This window comes from Moschus berezovskii, chromosome 7, assembly GCF_049115385.1.
Source record: "Moschus berezovskii isolate FMDL1 chromosome 7, NW_MosBer_1.0, whole genome shotgun sequence".
Taxonomy (NCBI): Eukaryota; Metazoa; Chordata; class Mammalia; order Artiodactyla; family Moschidae; genus Moschus; species Moschus berezovskii.
Genome location: NC_142466.1, coordinates 45192947 through 45207059, shown reverse-complemented (window position 1 = coordinate 45207059; position 14113 = coordinate 45192947). Strand labels below are relative to the sequence as shown.

The 14113-nt window shown below is 43.3% G+C and overlaps 1 protein-coding gene across 2 annotated transcripts in view; it reads right to left on the bottom strand.

Moving 5' to 3' along the window:
* Positions 1 to 4844: 4844 nt before the first annotated feature.
* The window catches only part of GLDC (glycine decarboxylase), a 94397-nt gene continuing 85128 nt past the window's right edge, over positions 4845 to 14113 (bottom strand). For both annotated transcript variants that reach the window (XM_088837688.1, XM_055428244.2), the window contains 4 exons: positions 10882 to 10977; positions 7439 to 7611; positions 5989 to 6069; positions 4845 to 5504 (listed from right to left, as the gene is read on the bottom strand). In XM_088837688.1, coding sequence (XP_088693814.1) covers positions 5361 to 5504; positions 5989 to 6069; positions 7439 to 7611; positions 10882 to 10977 — 494 coding nt within the window. In that variant the 3' untranslated portion in view covers positions 4845 to 5360. The remainder of the gene's footprint in view (positions 5505 to 5988; positions 6070 to 7438; positions 7612 to 10881; positions 10978 to 14113) is intronic.

Below are 14113 nucleotides of genomic sequence, written 5' to 3'. Positions count from 1 at the left end.
TTTCTAAAAGAATGATGACCATAACCTATAACTTAATGTAAGTAGAAAATGAAATCTCTTGATGAATTTTATAAATACTTCCTGTAGGAACAATGATACAGAGGAAAGAGGCAGATTTCCAGGCTAGCCTTCAAAGGCCTCTTAAACCATAGTTAAGCAGCACTGCTTTTACAGAAAAGGTATCTAGTAACCCTTCCCAGTTCCAGGCACCAGAGACTGCCCCCTTCCCCAGATTGATGATGTGTTCCAGAACTTTGAGATGGGTCACCTGAGAATAGGGAGTGCAGCTTCTTTAATATCAGGGACTTATTCCCCATTCCCAGGGAGTTATACATACGAGAGGTGGGGAAGAGACCTGGGAAAACCTCCAGAAGAACCATGTGTACAAAGGCTCTGAAGTTGGTTGGCCAGTAAAGCCACAGCTGGGAGGCCCTTTGAATGGGGAGGACTAGGAGATCCAGTAGTCAATGAAGCAAGCGGTAAGAATTACACCTGAACAGAAGGAAGCGGCAGCAGCAGGAGAACATCCCTCACCCACACGGGTGCAACAGGGGCCCTGTCTACTTTTGTGGCCACAACCAGCCCTGCAGACTCCCTTCCTGGGAAGTTTCCACTAGCCCTGTCCTCAGGGCTTTGCCACTCTGGACTCTCAGTTTTCAATTTCACAAATATGCTAACCCTAAGATAGTCACTCCTCTGTTGCCTACTTCCTTACCTCTGTCCTCGGGGTTGGCTCTTACTTGCTGTCCTCAGTTCAGAAATCTTGCTGCCTAGTTGGCTTCTAAGAAAGACTTCTTCCTCTTCTCTCAGGGCCCTCCCGCCCACACACATTTCCCTCCTAATCACGGGGTCCTCCCTCTACCCTTTTTATCGAAAGGCCTCCGCACTCTACTACATCTGGGCCCTCCTCCCAGCCTCTTTCTCATCCAGGGAACTTAGACCCTAGGTCTCTTCTGCCACCTCCATGTGCCGCCTGCCCTCATTACTGTTCTCTCCTCTTCCTCTGCTGTCAGCCTGCCCGCCTCCCAAGTTTGGGCCTCCTCCTGCCTCCACCCCTTCCTTTTGTGAGACTCTGCTCTCAAGTCAGCTTTTAACCATCCCCCTTCCCGTTCACTTGATTTTGTCTCTTCTCCCTAATCTGAGGGAGTCCTTCCCACCTGCCTGCTTGGGCCTAGTGCTCATGCTCTTGACTCCCTTCTCACCCTGGAGCGCTTTTACCCACCTCCCCTACCCCGTCATCTGACTTTTCTTTCCCGTCAATTTATCTCTTACCTGTCTTGTCACTGAGCTAATGATGATCTTTCCTCTTCCACATCTGAATCCTTCCTGTTCCCACCATAGGCCCTTACCACTTCCTCCCGTATTTCCTTTCTATTTCTAACCTGCATCTTTCCCTCATTTTCATTTCTCTCTCCCCACTTCCCCAGTTACGAATCCTTCCCTCCCTTCCTGACCTAAGGACCAAACCCCACCCCTCATCCCCATACCTTTTCTCCTTTCCCTCAAAGCCCTCCATCCTGAGCCATGGCGCCCCCTTTTCCTCTCTGGATCCCATTTTCATCCCCTGTGATCTTGACTGTAGGCTCAAATCCCTCCTCCCCATTCTTGATTTCAGAAATACTCCAACACCTTTCTTCAACTCCAGTCTTTATTCCACATCTTCTTTATTCCTACCCTATTTCCCAGGGATTCTTTAAACCGTTTACATATGAGACTGAAAATAGCCAAATGCTTAAAGATGGAAAATACATATACTAACATCTTCAAACATGCTTCTCCCTCTTCCTGAACACCCCCGACCCCTCTTCCCCACATCTAGTCATGGCTGGTTTCATTTTGTTCAGATTTTAGGCTGAAAGTCACCTTGTAAGAGAATATTTCCTTCCCTGGCCATCCAATATAAAGGAGTCCCAAACCCCTAGCCACATACCATACTGGTTTTTCTTTTCTAAAGAATATTTAACCCTGTGAAATCTTTATGTGTTTGTCCATCTAGAATTGACGCCCCATGAAACAGGCCTTAACTTTCTTGTTCATCTTGTATTCATCTGTTCATCTGTCATTGAAATGGTGTGTGTGTGTCCGTGGTCAGTCGTGTCCAACTCTTTGTGACCCTATGGACTGTAGAGGCTGGGAGGGGACTGTAGCCCACTAGGTTCCTCTGTCTGGATTTCCCAGGCAAAAATACTGGAATGGGTTGCCATTGCCTTCTCCAGGGGATCTTCCAGATCCAGGGATCGAACCCGTGTCTCCTGTATTGCAGGTGGATTCTTGACTGCTAAGCCACCGGGGAGCCATTTAGAATGGTACATAATGAGTCAATTTGCTGAATAAGTTAGTGATTTCTGAGTGCCAGACACTATGTCAAGTGCTCACTTTGTCCTGTTTAATCTTTCCAACAAGGCTGACTGAGGTAAGTACTTTTATTAGTGCTATTTTATACCTTAAATAACTGAAATGCAGAAAAGATAAGTGGATTTGCCTGTTTTCTCAAAATAGTTGGTTTATCTGAGAATTTAATTCAATCCGTATGAAGTCACAACTCATGTTCCTTCTACTTTTCTGACAGTCCAGAGGAAAGGGACTGTTAGGAAAGGAAAGGAAGGTGGATCTGAATGCAAAGTAGGTCAAATTGGAGTCAGGCTCCTGGGCCAGGTCAAGGAGTATAGGGTGTAGAGTATAGGACACCAGACCATAAGTTTAGAATGAGGATACAAAAGCTAACATTTAAGAGCACTTACTTTGTGCCAGATACTTCCAAACAATATATTCTCCCCCACCTATGAGTGGTAGGTAATAGCATTTTACAGATTAGGAGTCTGAAGTTCAGAGATGCAGATTATCCTTTTTGAGGCCATACAGGTAAGATGTAGGGGAGCCTGAATGACCCCAGGCAGTCTGACTACAGAGCAGGTACTCTGGTTGCTGTCCTGTGCTATGTTTATGAAAGGTGTGTGCTCCATGTTAGACACAAACTCCTACTTCCTGGATTCTTGTCACTGGACATTCTGCAGAATGACCTCACTGACATCACACTCCTGCCTCCGGCCTACCTCTGACTGCTCTCCATAGAGAAGGTGATGGATGTTGACACTCCACTAGCACTGGGGAGACCCCATGTTTTATCTCCCCCCTTTACCTGGGATCAGCATGGGGCAGCGATTGTGGATGAGTGTATCTGCTCTACAGACTCAAGCTTTTCTCCAGTGGGTTGTCCTCAGACTTAGATTGGTAAAGCTTTGGGGTAAGAAATGGAGAAGCAAGTCCTTCCAGCTAACAATCTAAAACCACAGCTGTTTGTTGAACACATACTATGTGGAAAGCCCGAGCTCGGCACTGGGAATCCAGTGAATAAGATATGATCCCCGTTCTCAGAGAATTTAGTGAGGCAGGTAAAAACCAAGTAAACAGAATAATTATTAACTGTGCAGAGAGTGTAGGATAACAGACTGAGTGCCAGACTAGAAAATGACAGAGCCCATTTCACAGAGATGTGTGGAAGACCTGAAGAGTTGCTGAAACATGAAGAACAGGAGCCAGCAAAGCAAGGTGGTGGGACAAGTGTTCCAGGTGGAGGATGCCACACAAGCAGAGACCCAGGTGAACACATGAGCAGTGAAGACAAACAGTTTACTTCAACTCTCTGAATCATCTGCTTTTGCCCCTAGCATATTCCAGGGAATATGGACTGAGAAGGACTTAGATCTTTATCATTTAATTATTATGTAAGAAAGGAATCATGGATCCCGTCACTTCTCTACTGCTTTGGCCAAAATGAAGAGTTCTACAAACCTTTTAAGTGTGAGATTAAGTAGACCACTTGCAGAGCTTCAGTAGAGTGCTAGACCTTTTGTCCAGATCACTCTCATAACAGGTCAGATAACAGTTGTTTGAGTAATAAGGAACCAAGTAGTCAGGATTAAAGCAGATACTCAGCAACAATTGGAGAAGAACATCCGAGTTCAGTTCAGTTCAGTTCAGTCGCTCAGTCGTGTCCGACTCTTTGTGACCCCATGAATCACAGCACGCCAGGCCTCCCTGTCCATCACCAACTCCCAGAGTTCACTCAAACTCATGTCCATCGAGTTGGTGATGTCATCCAGCCATCTCATTCTCTGTCGTCCCCATCTCCTCCCGCCCCCAATCCCTCCGAGCATCAGAGTCAAGAACATCCGAAGCGTTTGGTATTTCCATGGGAAAGTTATTTGTGACAGGCATGCTAGTTGCCTACCTGAAACTCCTCCTTTTCTTCAGTTAACAAACTTCTGATTTTCTTAGAGGTAGTAACATGCCCAGGTGAAAGCCTGCCTCATATCCCCTTGAAGCTCAGAGTAGCAATTTGAACCAAGCCTGGCCAGTAAAAGTGGAGAAGTTATTGGGTGGAACTTCTGGAAAAACATTGCAAAAGAAGGCAACTTGGATAGACTGTCTTTTGTTTCTCTTCCTTTTCCCTACCTAGAATGGGTATCTGATGCCCGGGTATGCAGCAGCCATCCTAGGACCATGAGGATGAAGACTATATGCAAAGGAGGCAGAAGAGTAAGACTGAAGACTAGCTCTTGACTTACTACCTCTGGACTTACTGTTAAATGAGAAAAAATAAATTATTTGATTAAATTGCTGTGGTGGTTTTTCAGGTATATGCAGCCAAATGCAATTTTAACAGGGCTAAAGTGGCAATCACTGCTAAGACACACAAATGGGTTCTTTAGCCAAAGACACACTGATAATTTAACATTTACTGGGCTGGATAGTCTCATTACCCTGCAAACCCCTCTGAACCTAGGGTATGAGGGAGTTAATGCTGAAAATTGGATCAAAAAGGCATTCTTCAAATTGCAAGGCTTTTATTAGAATATTAATTTCAGGCTTACAAACTACACATATTGAAAAATGAAGACACTCAGAAATGCTATTACAGATTGAGTAAATTAGTAGGAGGAAAAAGATTTCTTCAGTGTATACAAAATGTAAACATTTGCCCTGGGGTTTCCCACAGATGGCACAGTCCACAAGGACTTATTTGGAATAAAAATGTCTATTGGATGTCCAGTATTGCTCTATAACATCTTCAAACTTGCTACATTGAAGTTAAAGTTACTGGCACACTCCGAATCTTCTATGCAAAAAACAAAATGGTCCCAATCAAGGCAACTGCTATGTGTGGAAGCAGAGGCACAGAAGCAAATCAATCTTCCAACGATGAGCTTCCACCCACTGTGCTAATTGTATTTACATTTACCTTGAGAGAATATACACAGTATATAAAACCCCTACTTGAGTCTGTGGTGGAAAATGAAATATTTCATGAGATGCTCCAAAGCGCATCAAGTCAGTCACTTGAACTTAGGGAGAGAACACTATGAAGAGGCCCTCTTCTGTTCAGAAAACGGGGATTCATAAACATCCATGGGTGGACAGGTACAAACCAGGTGCTGATCTCCGTAGATGTCATCAATCCGGGAGATGGTTGGCCAGAATTTGTTCTCTGGTTTCACAAAGGGCTGCAGGGGACAAAAGACAGAAATGACTTGGGATGGTCTGAGAAGTTTCTTGGAGGGGTGGGGGTGGGGTGGGGAGGAGACTGCAATGCTCCTCCCACAACCTGAGATATCATTGGCCCAGCAAGTACTCAAATAGGATAAGAAGCTAAAATCCAGCCTCCTTCATTACCATCCCTCCAAATCTCCCATCCCTGTTCCACCAGACTGCAGATGGGATGATGGTAGAAAACACTGACCCACTAGACAGACTCTTATTTGGTCTTCCTGCACTGTGCGCCCTGAGGATTTCCAGGCCTGTGTTTGGCACGCTGACCTCAGAACTTGGAAAGCCAATTCCTGTGTTGGGTTGTTCTGCGAAGGTAGCCTACATATGGTCACTATAGTGAGGAAACGGCAAGAGGGGAGCCCTCGGAGTGGGTGATGGCCCCTCATACGCACGTGAACCTGGACCAGCTGGCACGTCCAGCTTCAGAGGAGAACTTACAAGTGGGAATGCTGCCACCTCTCTGGAATACGGCCGGTCCCAGTGGGAGGATGTGACGCAGGTCAAGGAGTGTGGAGACATCTGAGACAGAGAAGTGGACAGGAGCGGGGTCAGAGCAGAAGCCTGCCTTCCCCTTCTGCTCATCATGTCTGCCAGTGAGCTGATGAAAGCCCATGGATGGAGGGTGGTTGTTTTGTTTCAGTTTGTGGGGAAGGAAATTTTGGTAGGAAAATGTTTATTGTGAATGATTTCGAATATCAGAAAGTTACAATAACATTAATAAGCACATTTACCACCCAACATAAATCAACACGTTGTCATGTTTGCTTAAGCTTTTAAAATAAGAAACATTACAGATATGGTTGACCATGCCCGCCAATCCCCTCCCCATCTTACTGCTGGTCCTCTTCCCCAGTGCCAGCCACTATCTTGAATTTGGTTGTCATGATTCTCATGTTTTTCTACTATTATTGTATATGTTAATAAACTGCATGGAGCCTAGTTTGGTACACTTTTAAACCTTATAGTATCCTGTGTGTTTTATCTTCCACTTGCTTTTGTATCTCAGTATTATATTTTTTTAGACATCTATTGCCATTTTTTAAAAAATTGTCTAAATCCTGAAAGAATCATAAGTATCCAGAGAAAAAAACGATGAGAGCAAACCATATTATATCCCTCCACTATCCTGTGAGACTCGCACGGGACCAGCCTTTTCCGGCCCAGTGCTCCACCTTCAGCGGGGCAGCTCTGGAATATGTCTGAGCTCCTCTGTACATCTCAGATTGCTTCTCTCGCTTGGCGCCGTAACGACACAACCACAGCCTTTGCGGTATTTTCAGTTCACGATCCCTCAGCTTAACAGTGGCTGGACCTAATACAGAACTCTTAGGGCTCTGACCAGATATAAAAGGAACATAATTTTGAAGAGGCGAAGCAATGTTTAACAAATTTTTCTCCAGTGTAGGCCATAAACATGGTAACACATTCAGGCCAAGTACCAGTCTGGTTGTTCTATTCCAATATGAGAATATCTTTATCCAGGGTGTAAAAGGTAAATAATCTCAGTAGGGAGCATCAAACAGAGACACAGAATGGTAAGACTTCTCTAACTCTAGAGTCCATCAGTCTCTGCTCTCTCCTTTGACAGCCAACTGGGTCCTAGTGGGGTGAACAGCACCAAACAAATATATAAAACCAACAAGTGACCACTAAACAGATATTTTAAATTAGAACACAGCAGAAATAACCACATTATATTTGAGTAACCACTGCTGTGTTGATTCAAGATTTAAACTTTCAGGTAATGAATTTATCCTCTCAGAAGAACAGTCTTATTCTAGGCAAGGATATCATCTTCCATTAAGAGCTCAGAGGTTGCCAGCACCCCACCCAGACACTGTTTTCTGCTCTCTGGGATATTTTAGATTAAGTACCGGTGCCTGTATACCTTCAGTGGGTTGACCCTGGGGTCGATGCGGCCCTCCTCAATGTCAGCAATTTCCTGTCGGATGCTGATCATGGCATCGCAGAATCTGTCCAGCTCCGCCTTGTCTTCTGACTCGGTGGGCTCAATCATGAGAGTGCCTGCCACCGGCCAGGACATGGTGGGGGCATGAAATCCTGCCAAGGAGATGGGGGAATTTGTGTCACTAACTCTGACCTCCCCAGTTTGGAAGAAGAGACCCTCCCCTTCTTAAAATTTATTCCAAGGAAAACAATCTGAAAAGTTTGCTATTGTGTATGTCTAGGGATTCACTTCAGCCCTGTTTATGGAAGAAAAGCTTAGGAAATAACATGACATCCAACTGTAGAGGATCAGGTAGGCAAATTTTCCTGGGTATCCATACAATAAATATGCAACCATTCCATGTATTTAAATTTATTATTTGTTAATAGCTCTGAACACTCACCCAATTTAAGTGAAAAGGGCAGGCTACATAATGACACTTACTGTCTTGTTTTTAAAATGACAGTATATTATATATGCATATATATGTGTGTGTATATTTTATGAGGGAAGCTGTTTTGAAGAAGAATAAATACTAAAATTTTAACAGGATTATTGCCAGAAAATGAAACTAGGGTTTTTCTTTTACCTTGTGTTTTAGAATTTTTTATAATGTTCATGTATTATTAGAAATTAAGAGAAATTAAAATCTTATAGCCTACCAAAAGCTAAATAATGAGGTAACAAGCATTAAGGATCCTGATGTGAGTGTTACTGTCCTTATTTGACAGATGAGGAAACTGAATCTTGCTGCTGCTGCTGCTAAGTCGCTTCAGTCGTGTCCGACGCTGTGCGACCCCATAGACGGCAGCCCACCAGGCTTCCCCGTCCCTGGGCCAGGATGTATAAAGTCTTTGTCTTTACACTGAACACAGGCTGAAGGTATTTCTATGTTTCCCAAAGTTTTCACATATTAAGATGAATTGACAAGATACGATAAGAGAGAGATTTCCTGGACAAAAGCCAACTTTTTCCCAATTCTTACAATTTTTCCTGTGAAACTTTAAAAGATGAAGAACAGCTCCTAGGTTGATATTCCTGTCAACTAAGTTTGCCCTGGAGGTCAATGGTTCCCCAGTGCTGGTATGCATCATTACATGGGGTGCTTCAGAATCATGCCTGCATTGTTTAAAGGATTGTCTTCTCAACATTTTATTATAAAATTTTTCAAATATACTGGTAAGTTGAAAGGATTATAGAGCGAATACCCATACACCTACATGGCTTCTACAATGATGCTCTGCTTTATCATGTATCTAGTCATCTATTCCTGTCACATATCAGCTGGTAAAGAATCCACCTGCAGTGTGGGAGACATGGGTTCGATCCCGTGATTGGGAATATCCCCTGGAGGAGGGCATGGCAACCCACTCCAGTATTCTTGCCTGGAGAGCCCCATGGACAGAGGAGCCTGATGGGCTACAGTCCATGGGGCCACAAAGAGTCGGACATGACTGAGTGACTAAGCACAGTCATCTACTCCTATCATGCATCCAAGGCATTGACTTAGTTTTGATGCATTTTCAAGCATGTTACAATCATTTGTACACTTCCCCCTTAAACATTTCAGCATGCATATCATTAACTATAGTTCCATATCTGAATTCAATATCTGTTTCCATATTTTTGTGACAGTTTGCACAAATTTTAAGTACCATTCAATTAATTTTGACAAATGCATACAACTGTGTCACCCAAATCAGAAAGAGTTTTCTTTTTAAGCAACAAGGTGATCTCATTACCCATTACGTCCAACCTCAATTCCATGAGTGAGCAAATGCAGCCCAATATTTTCTGCAATAGTGGTTCCCATATCTGGAACCATCTGAGTTGTCATGGAAACACAGATTCCTGGATTTTGACTCTGATTCAGGAAATCCAAGGTATGAGCCTTTAAAAACTCACAATCAGGTTAATCACAACACTGTTAATCAACTATAGTCCAATATTAAATTTTTTTAAAAAGTTAAAAAAACAAAGTTAAGTTTGGAAATCTCTGTCTTCTGGCAGGGTGCCCCTCACACACCTGATAAGATTCATCCATGAAGTACTTGTAAATACAGATCACTGTGCCTCATCCCTGGAATTCTGATTCAGTCGGTGTGATTAAGACCCAGAATCTGTGCTGTCATCTTCATTGTTTGTTTTTAGAGCCATTCACTTATTCTCTCTCTTGTTAAACACAATTGTTGAGTTCTTCCAACAATTGTTGTGCCAGACACCTAGACCATCCTAAGCCTATGGCAAGTGTAGCCATCACTCTATTAAACATCAAAATATCAAGGTTGTAAATAGAACAGAATTTGGGAATACTGGGCAGTAACTCCAAATATCATTTCTCTTCTACCCCCCACCTCCCTCCGAACAAATGCTGCTGCAGTCAGATGTGGGAAACAGACCACACACCCCAGAAATGAAGCCTCATCCTGAATCAGTCACTGGCCGGGAGGTTAAGTCAGGTCACAGGAGTGGTCAAGAGGAGATTCTGAAGCAACTGCTAATTTCATTAATGAAAACCACCTCTGGTTTTCCCACTTACTATCAGGGTAACTCTGCATAATAAGATCATTCATCCATGGGAGGAAACGAGTCACTGTGTGACTATGTGGGACTCCTGTTATGGTAGTAAAACTATAAAATTATTAAAGTTTTCATATTCCTTATTAAAAGAAGTCATTCAAATCATCTTAAAATTCAGATAAGACTCCACATTCATCAAAAGGCAAAGTTCTCCCCAACTTATCCTTCCTGAGAATTGAAGAGTCTTTGATGTTATTAATGTCACTAAGAAAATGTATTTTAATAAAGCCTGTGCTGAGTGAAGATCCACTAACAATACACAGATTTTAAAAAAAAAAAGCTTCAAAGAAAACTGCATCATCTCTGTGAAAACAAGGTGCACCTATTCCTTCATCTCTAGCAGCAGCTGAAACAGTTATGCCACAGCTGAGGTGGCTCAAATGCCATAAAACTCAAATGCCATTCATCCAATACTCCAACACGTTGTAGGCTCTCCACTTCCTCTACCATCACACCAACTTACCTCTTCATGGCCCTCTCTGTCTACTAGGAGTGGGATAGGTGAAATAATTTACCGGAAACATGGACAGAAGACAGCAATCGTTTTCTTTGGGATTTTAAATTTTGTTAACAATAAAGATGCCTTTCCTAGCTGTTGATGGATTCAAGATATGTGATTTAATAGGATTTTAAAGGAAAGAATCTGTGGGGCCATAGAGAACGTTTTTTCTTTACCCACAGTCTACGGTTCGCCATTTAGCCTATGGATCAGTTTACTGTGGTCCATAACCAGGATGGGCGGCTGCATAAATGTCAGAAACCCAAGTTCTCCTTAAGAGGGTCTCTCCCGTGAGACCACTCACCATAATCTTGAAGCCTCTTGGCCACATCCACGGCCTCAATATTTGCAGACTTTTTGAAGGGTCTTGTATCCAAAATAAATTCATGAGCCACATATCCTGTTGAGAAAAATTATTTACGTTCACGATTAACATCAGCTTGTTGTTTTACCCATGAAAATGAACAAATAAATCAGCTTTTTAATGCATATCATTGAGGACCAAGGAACAATGGGTACTTGGTAAGTTACAGTTGACAATACAGCCTTCATCTGCTCTTATTACATATAAAAACTGTTAACATGTCATGCCAATTTGTTCCACCCTCAGTGTTCTACACACCCATGAACCAGGAAGCTGGAGGTGGGCAGGACAGGAGCTGGAAGGCTTCTGGGGGATGAGACCAATTTTATTCAAAAGACCAAAAATCTACTTGCAACAGTTTAACATGTCATCATGCCTGGTCCTTTTATATAAAATATTTCTAGTGTTAAAAGTCCATTGATACATTTTTCAACAAGTTTGCTCCCAATATCCAATTAATGGTTTCTTCTGTGGGCAGGTAAATATATACTTAATGTATATGTATAATATAAGACACAGAGTTTTATATGATTCTTCAAAGGGGCTTCTGAGGTTTCAGTTTCAGGCTTCAGACTGAGAATTAGAAATAAGGCTGTTGAACAACACACCACAAGTGGCAAGGAGTTGAAGAGGCTGAAGTCTTGAGGCGGTCAGTTCACTTTGCTTCTCTAGGCTCAGGCCACCATCTCCCCAGTATAAGCTGTTGACCACAGATTCAACATCAAGAATAAACCACTAAGTCAGCATTTTCTTAAATAAAACAACATTCCTGGGAGTTTCCCAAATGCCATGGCCAACATAACTGATGAATTATCTTCAAGGAAAGTATCTACTCAGTAAAAAATAATGCACTTCTTCTTAACCCGCTATCCTGATTCTCAGCAAACAATGAATCTACTTAAAGATACTTGAAGCAGTCATGACTTCTCAATCCTGAGGAGAAAAGCTCCAGTCATTAACAGCCCCTGAAGACAAAATCTGTGAACTGCTCTGCTTCTTGTGTGATGAATACATATGAAGGGGTTGGCTTTGTTTGTCAATAAAAGTATGAGAACCCAAGACTGTCACCACATATCTTTAAAACAAGCTTTCTAACAATGATGAGGATTCAATAGTAAGGAGTATGGTTCCAAAGGAGAAAAATATTCAGAGGTAGATAAATTTAGAGGGGGAAAAAGTGCCTTAAAGAAATGACCAGCTGGAATATTCAGGAGGAAAACTAAAATTATTTAACTCCTCATCAACTATTAATTTCAGGAATCCTAAATGCCCCACTATGCTACCGCAATTGGGGAGCCAAGTCTTGAGCTTCAACCCTTCTTTTCTGAGGTTCTGGCAACCACTCTGGCATTGTAACAACAACTCAAAGAAAAAGGCTAATGGAGCTCACTGCTCTGCTCTGCTCTGCGGGACACTCAGCTGGCAGGAGGGGAGGAGGAGACAGGCTCATGATGGGGAGGAGTCTCTCTTGCTGGCCGGCAGACAGCACAGTCTTTCAAACAAAGGTTCAGTTACTGAAAGGCCCCATCAAGCCCAGCCCAGCCCAGCCCAACCCAGTGCTGCTAAAGCAAGACTTCATCTGCAGAGGCCCCGGCCATGGCCAAGTGGTTTGGGAAGAGTTCCATTTCCAAAATGAGGTTCAGATGTTATTTTCTAAATCCATATTCTAATATGTTCAAATGGAAACTGTTAGTGGGATTCAGCATCTCTCTCTTCTGTCTCTCTACTTGAGCCTGAAAAGGGGTGACATTTAAACTTCATGGTTGTTGGGGGCCAGACCCCTAGATGATCATCTTTGTTTGCAGTTTTTAGGGAGAAAAGATATACAAATCTTCTATGGCATATGGTGAGTCAGAGGAATCTGAAGTAGAAATTGTATAGACTGATTAGTGCAAGTTTTAATTTTCAGTGAGTAGGTGTTTCCTCAGGGCCTAACCATGACTATAACTAGAGTCTGAAAAGATAACAAGTCAAAGGAGCAAGGAAAGAAGCCAGGGATGGGGGTAGGAGATGATAGAAAAGCAAAATAGAAGCGGCTTGGCTCTACGCTTGGAACATCCCTCTCCCAACCCCTCATGAATTATCTTACAAGGCTGAGGATGACCTGGGAAAGTGCTACAGAGAAAGATAAGATTTCCCAAAACTGGAACTTACTTTTCCTGCATCCTCAGAGTGAGTGCCTCGAAATAAATGGAACTCACTAGTTAATTAGAAAGCTTGGGTGGGCAATCAGACACTCAGTCATGCTTCTCAGTTGCAATCCAGGGACCACAACAAACAGCATCAAGAGGCCAGTTTTCCTGGGAATGAGGTCAGGTGGGTGGGGCCCCTAGCCTCAGGAGGTCACTTCCCAGCTGGGCTGCAAGGGTGCAGCCTCTGAAGTCCATGCCCACCAGCCTAAAAAGGCCACCAGGAAAACTCCTCAAGGGCAAGAATTTCCAGGCAGAGTTAACATTTGTCTGAGGTCAGAAAGGGATAAGCATTTAAGAAGTTGAAACATAAAGAAAACACTGGGACACTAACAAAATGGTCTGTTCCACTGACAAGAACTCTGTTTAGATCAGACAGTGAGTCTGCTGCTGCTGCTGCTGCTAAGTCACTTCAGTCGTGTCTGACTGTGTGTGACCCCATAGACAGCAGGCCACCAGGGTCCCCCGTCCCTGGGATTCTCCAGGCAAGAACACTGGAGTGGGTTGCCATTTCCTTCTCCAATGTGTGAAAGTGAAAGTGAAGTCGCTCAGTCGTGTCCGACCCTTAGCGACCCCACGGACTGCAGCCTACCAGGCTCCTCCGTCCATGGGATTTTCTAGGCAAGAGTACTGGAGTGGTTTGCCATTGCCTTCTCCAACAAGTTTAGCTGGTATTTTCAAATCTCTCAAAGAAATGGCTCATAAAAGGAAACCTGAGGACTTCCCTGGTGGTCCCATGGTTAAAAACTCCATGCAACCACTGCAGGGGCATGGGTTCTATCCCTGGTTGCAGAGCTAAGATTCGCCAAGTCTTACCACTCTTCAAAAAAAAAAAATGGGGGGTGGGGGAGGAATGCCTGTAGTTCACTAAAATTATTGCCTCACAGTTGCCCATAATTCCAGTCTTATTTAGAGCTGGTAAGTATGATTAAGATGAGCAACGGTCTTCTAATATTGCCATTAGACATTCTGGAATACAAAGT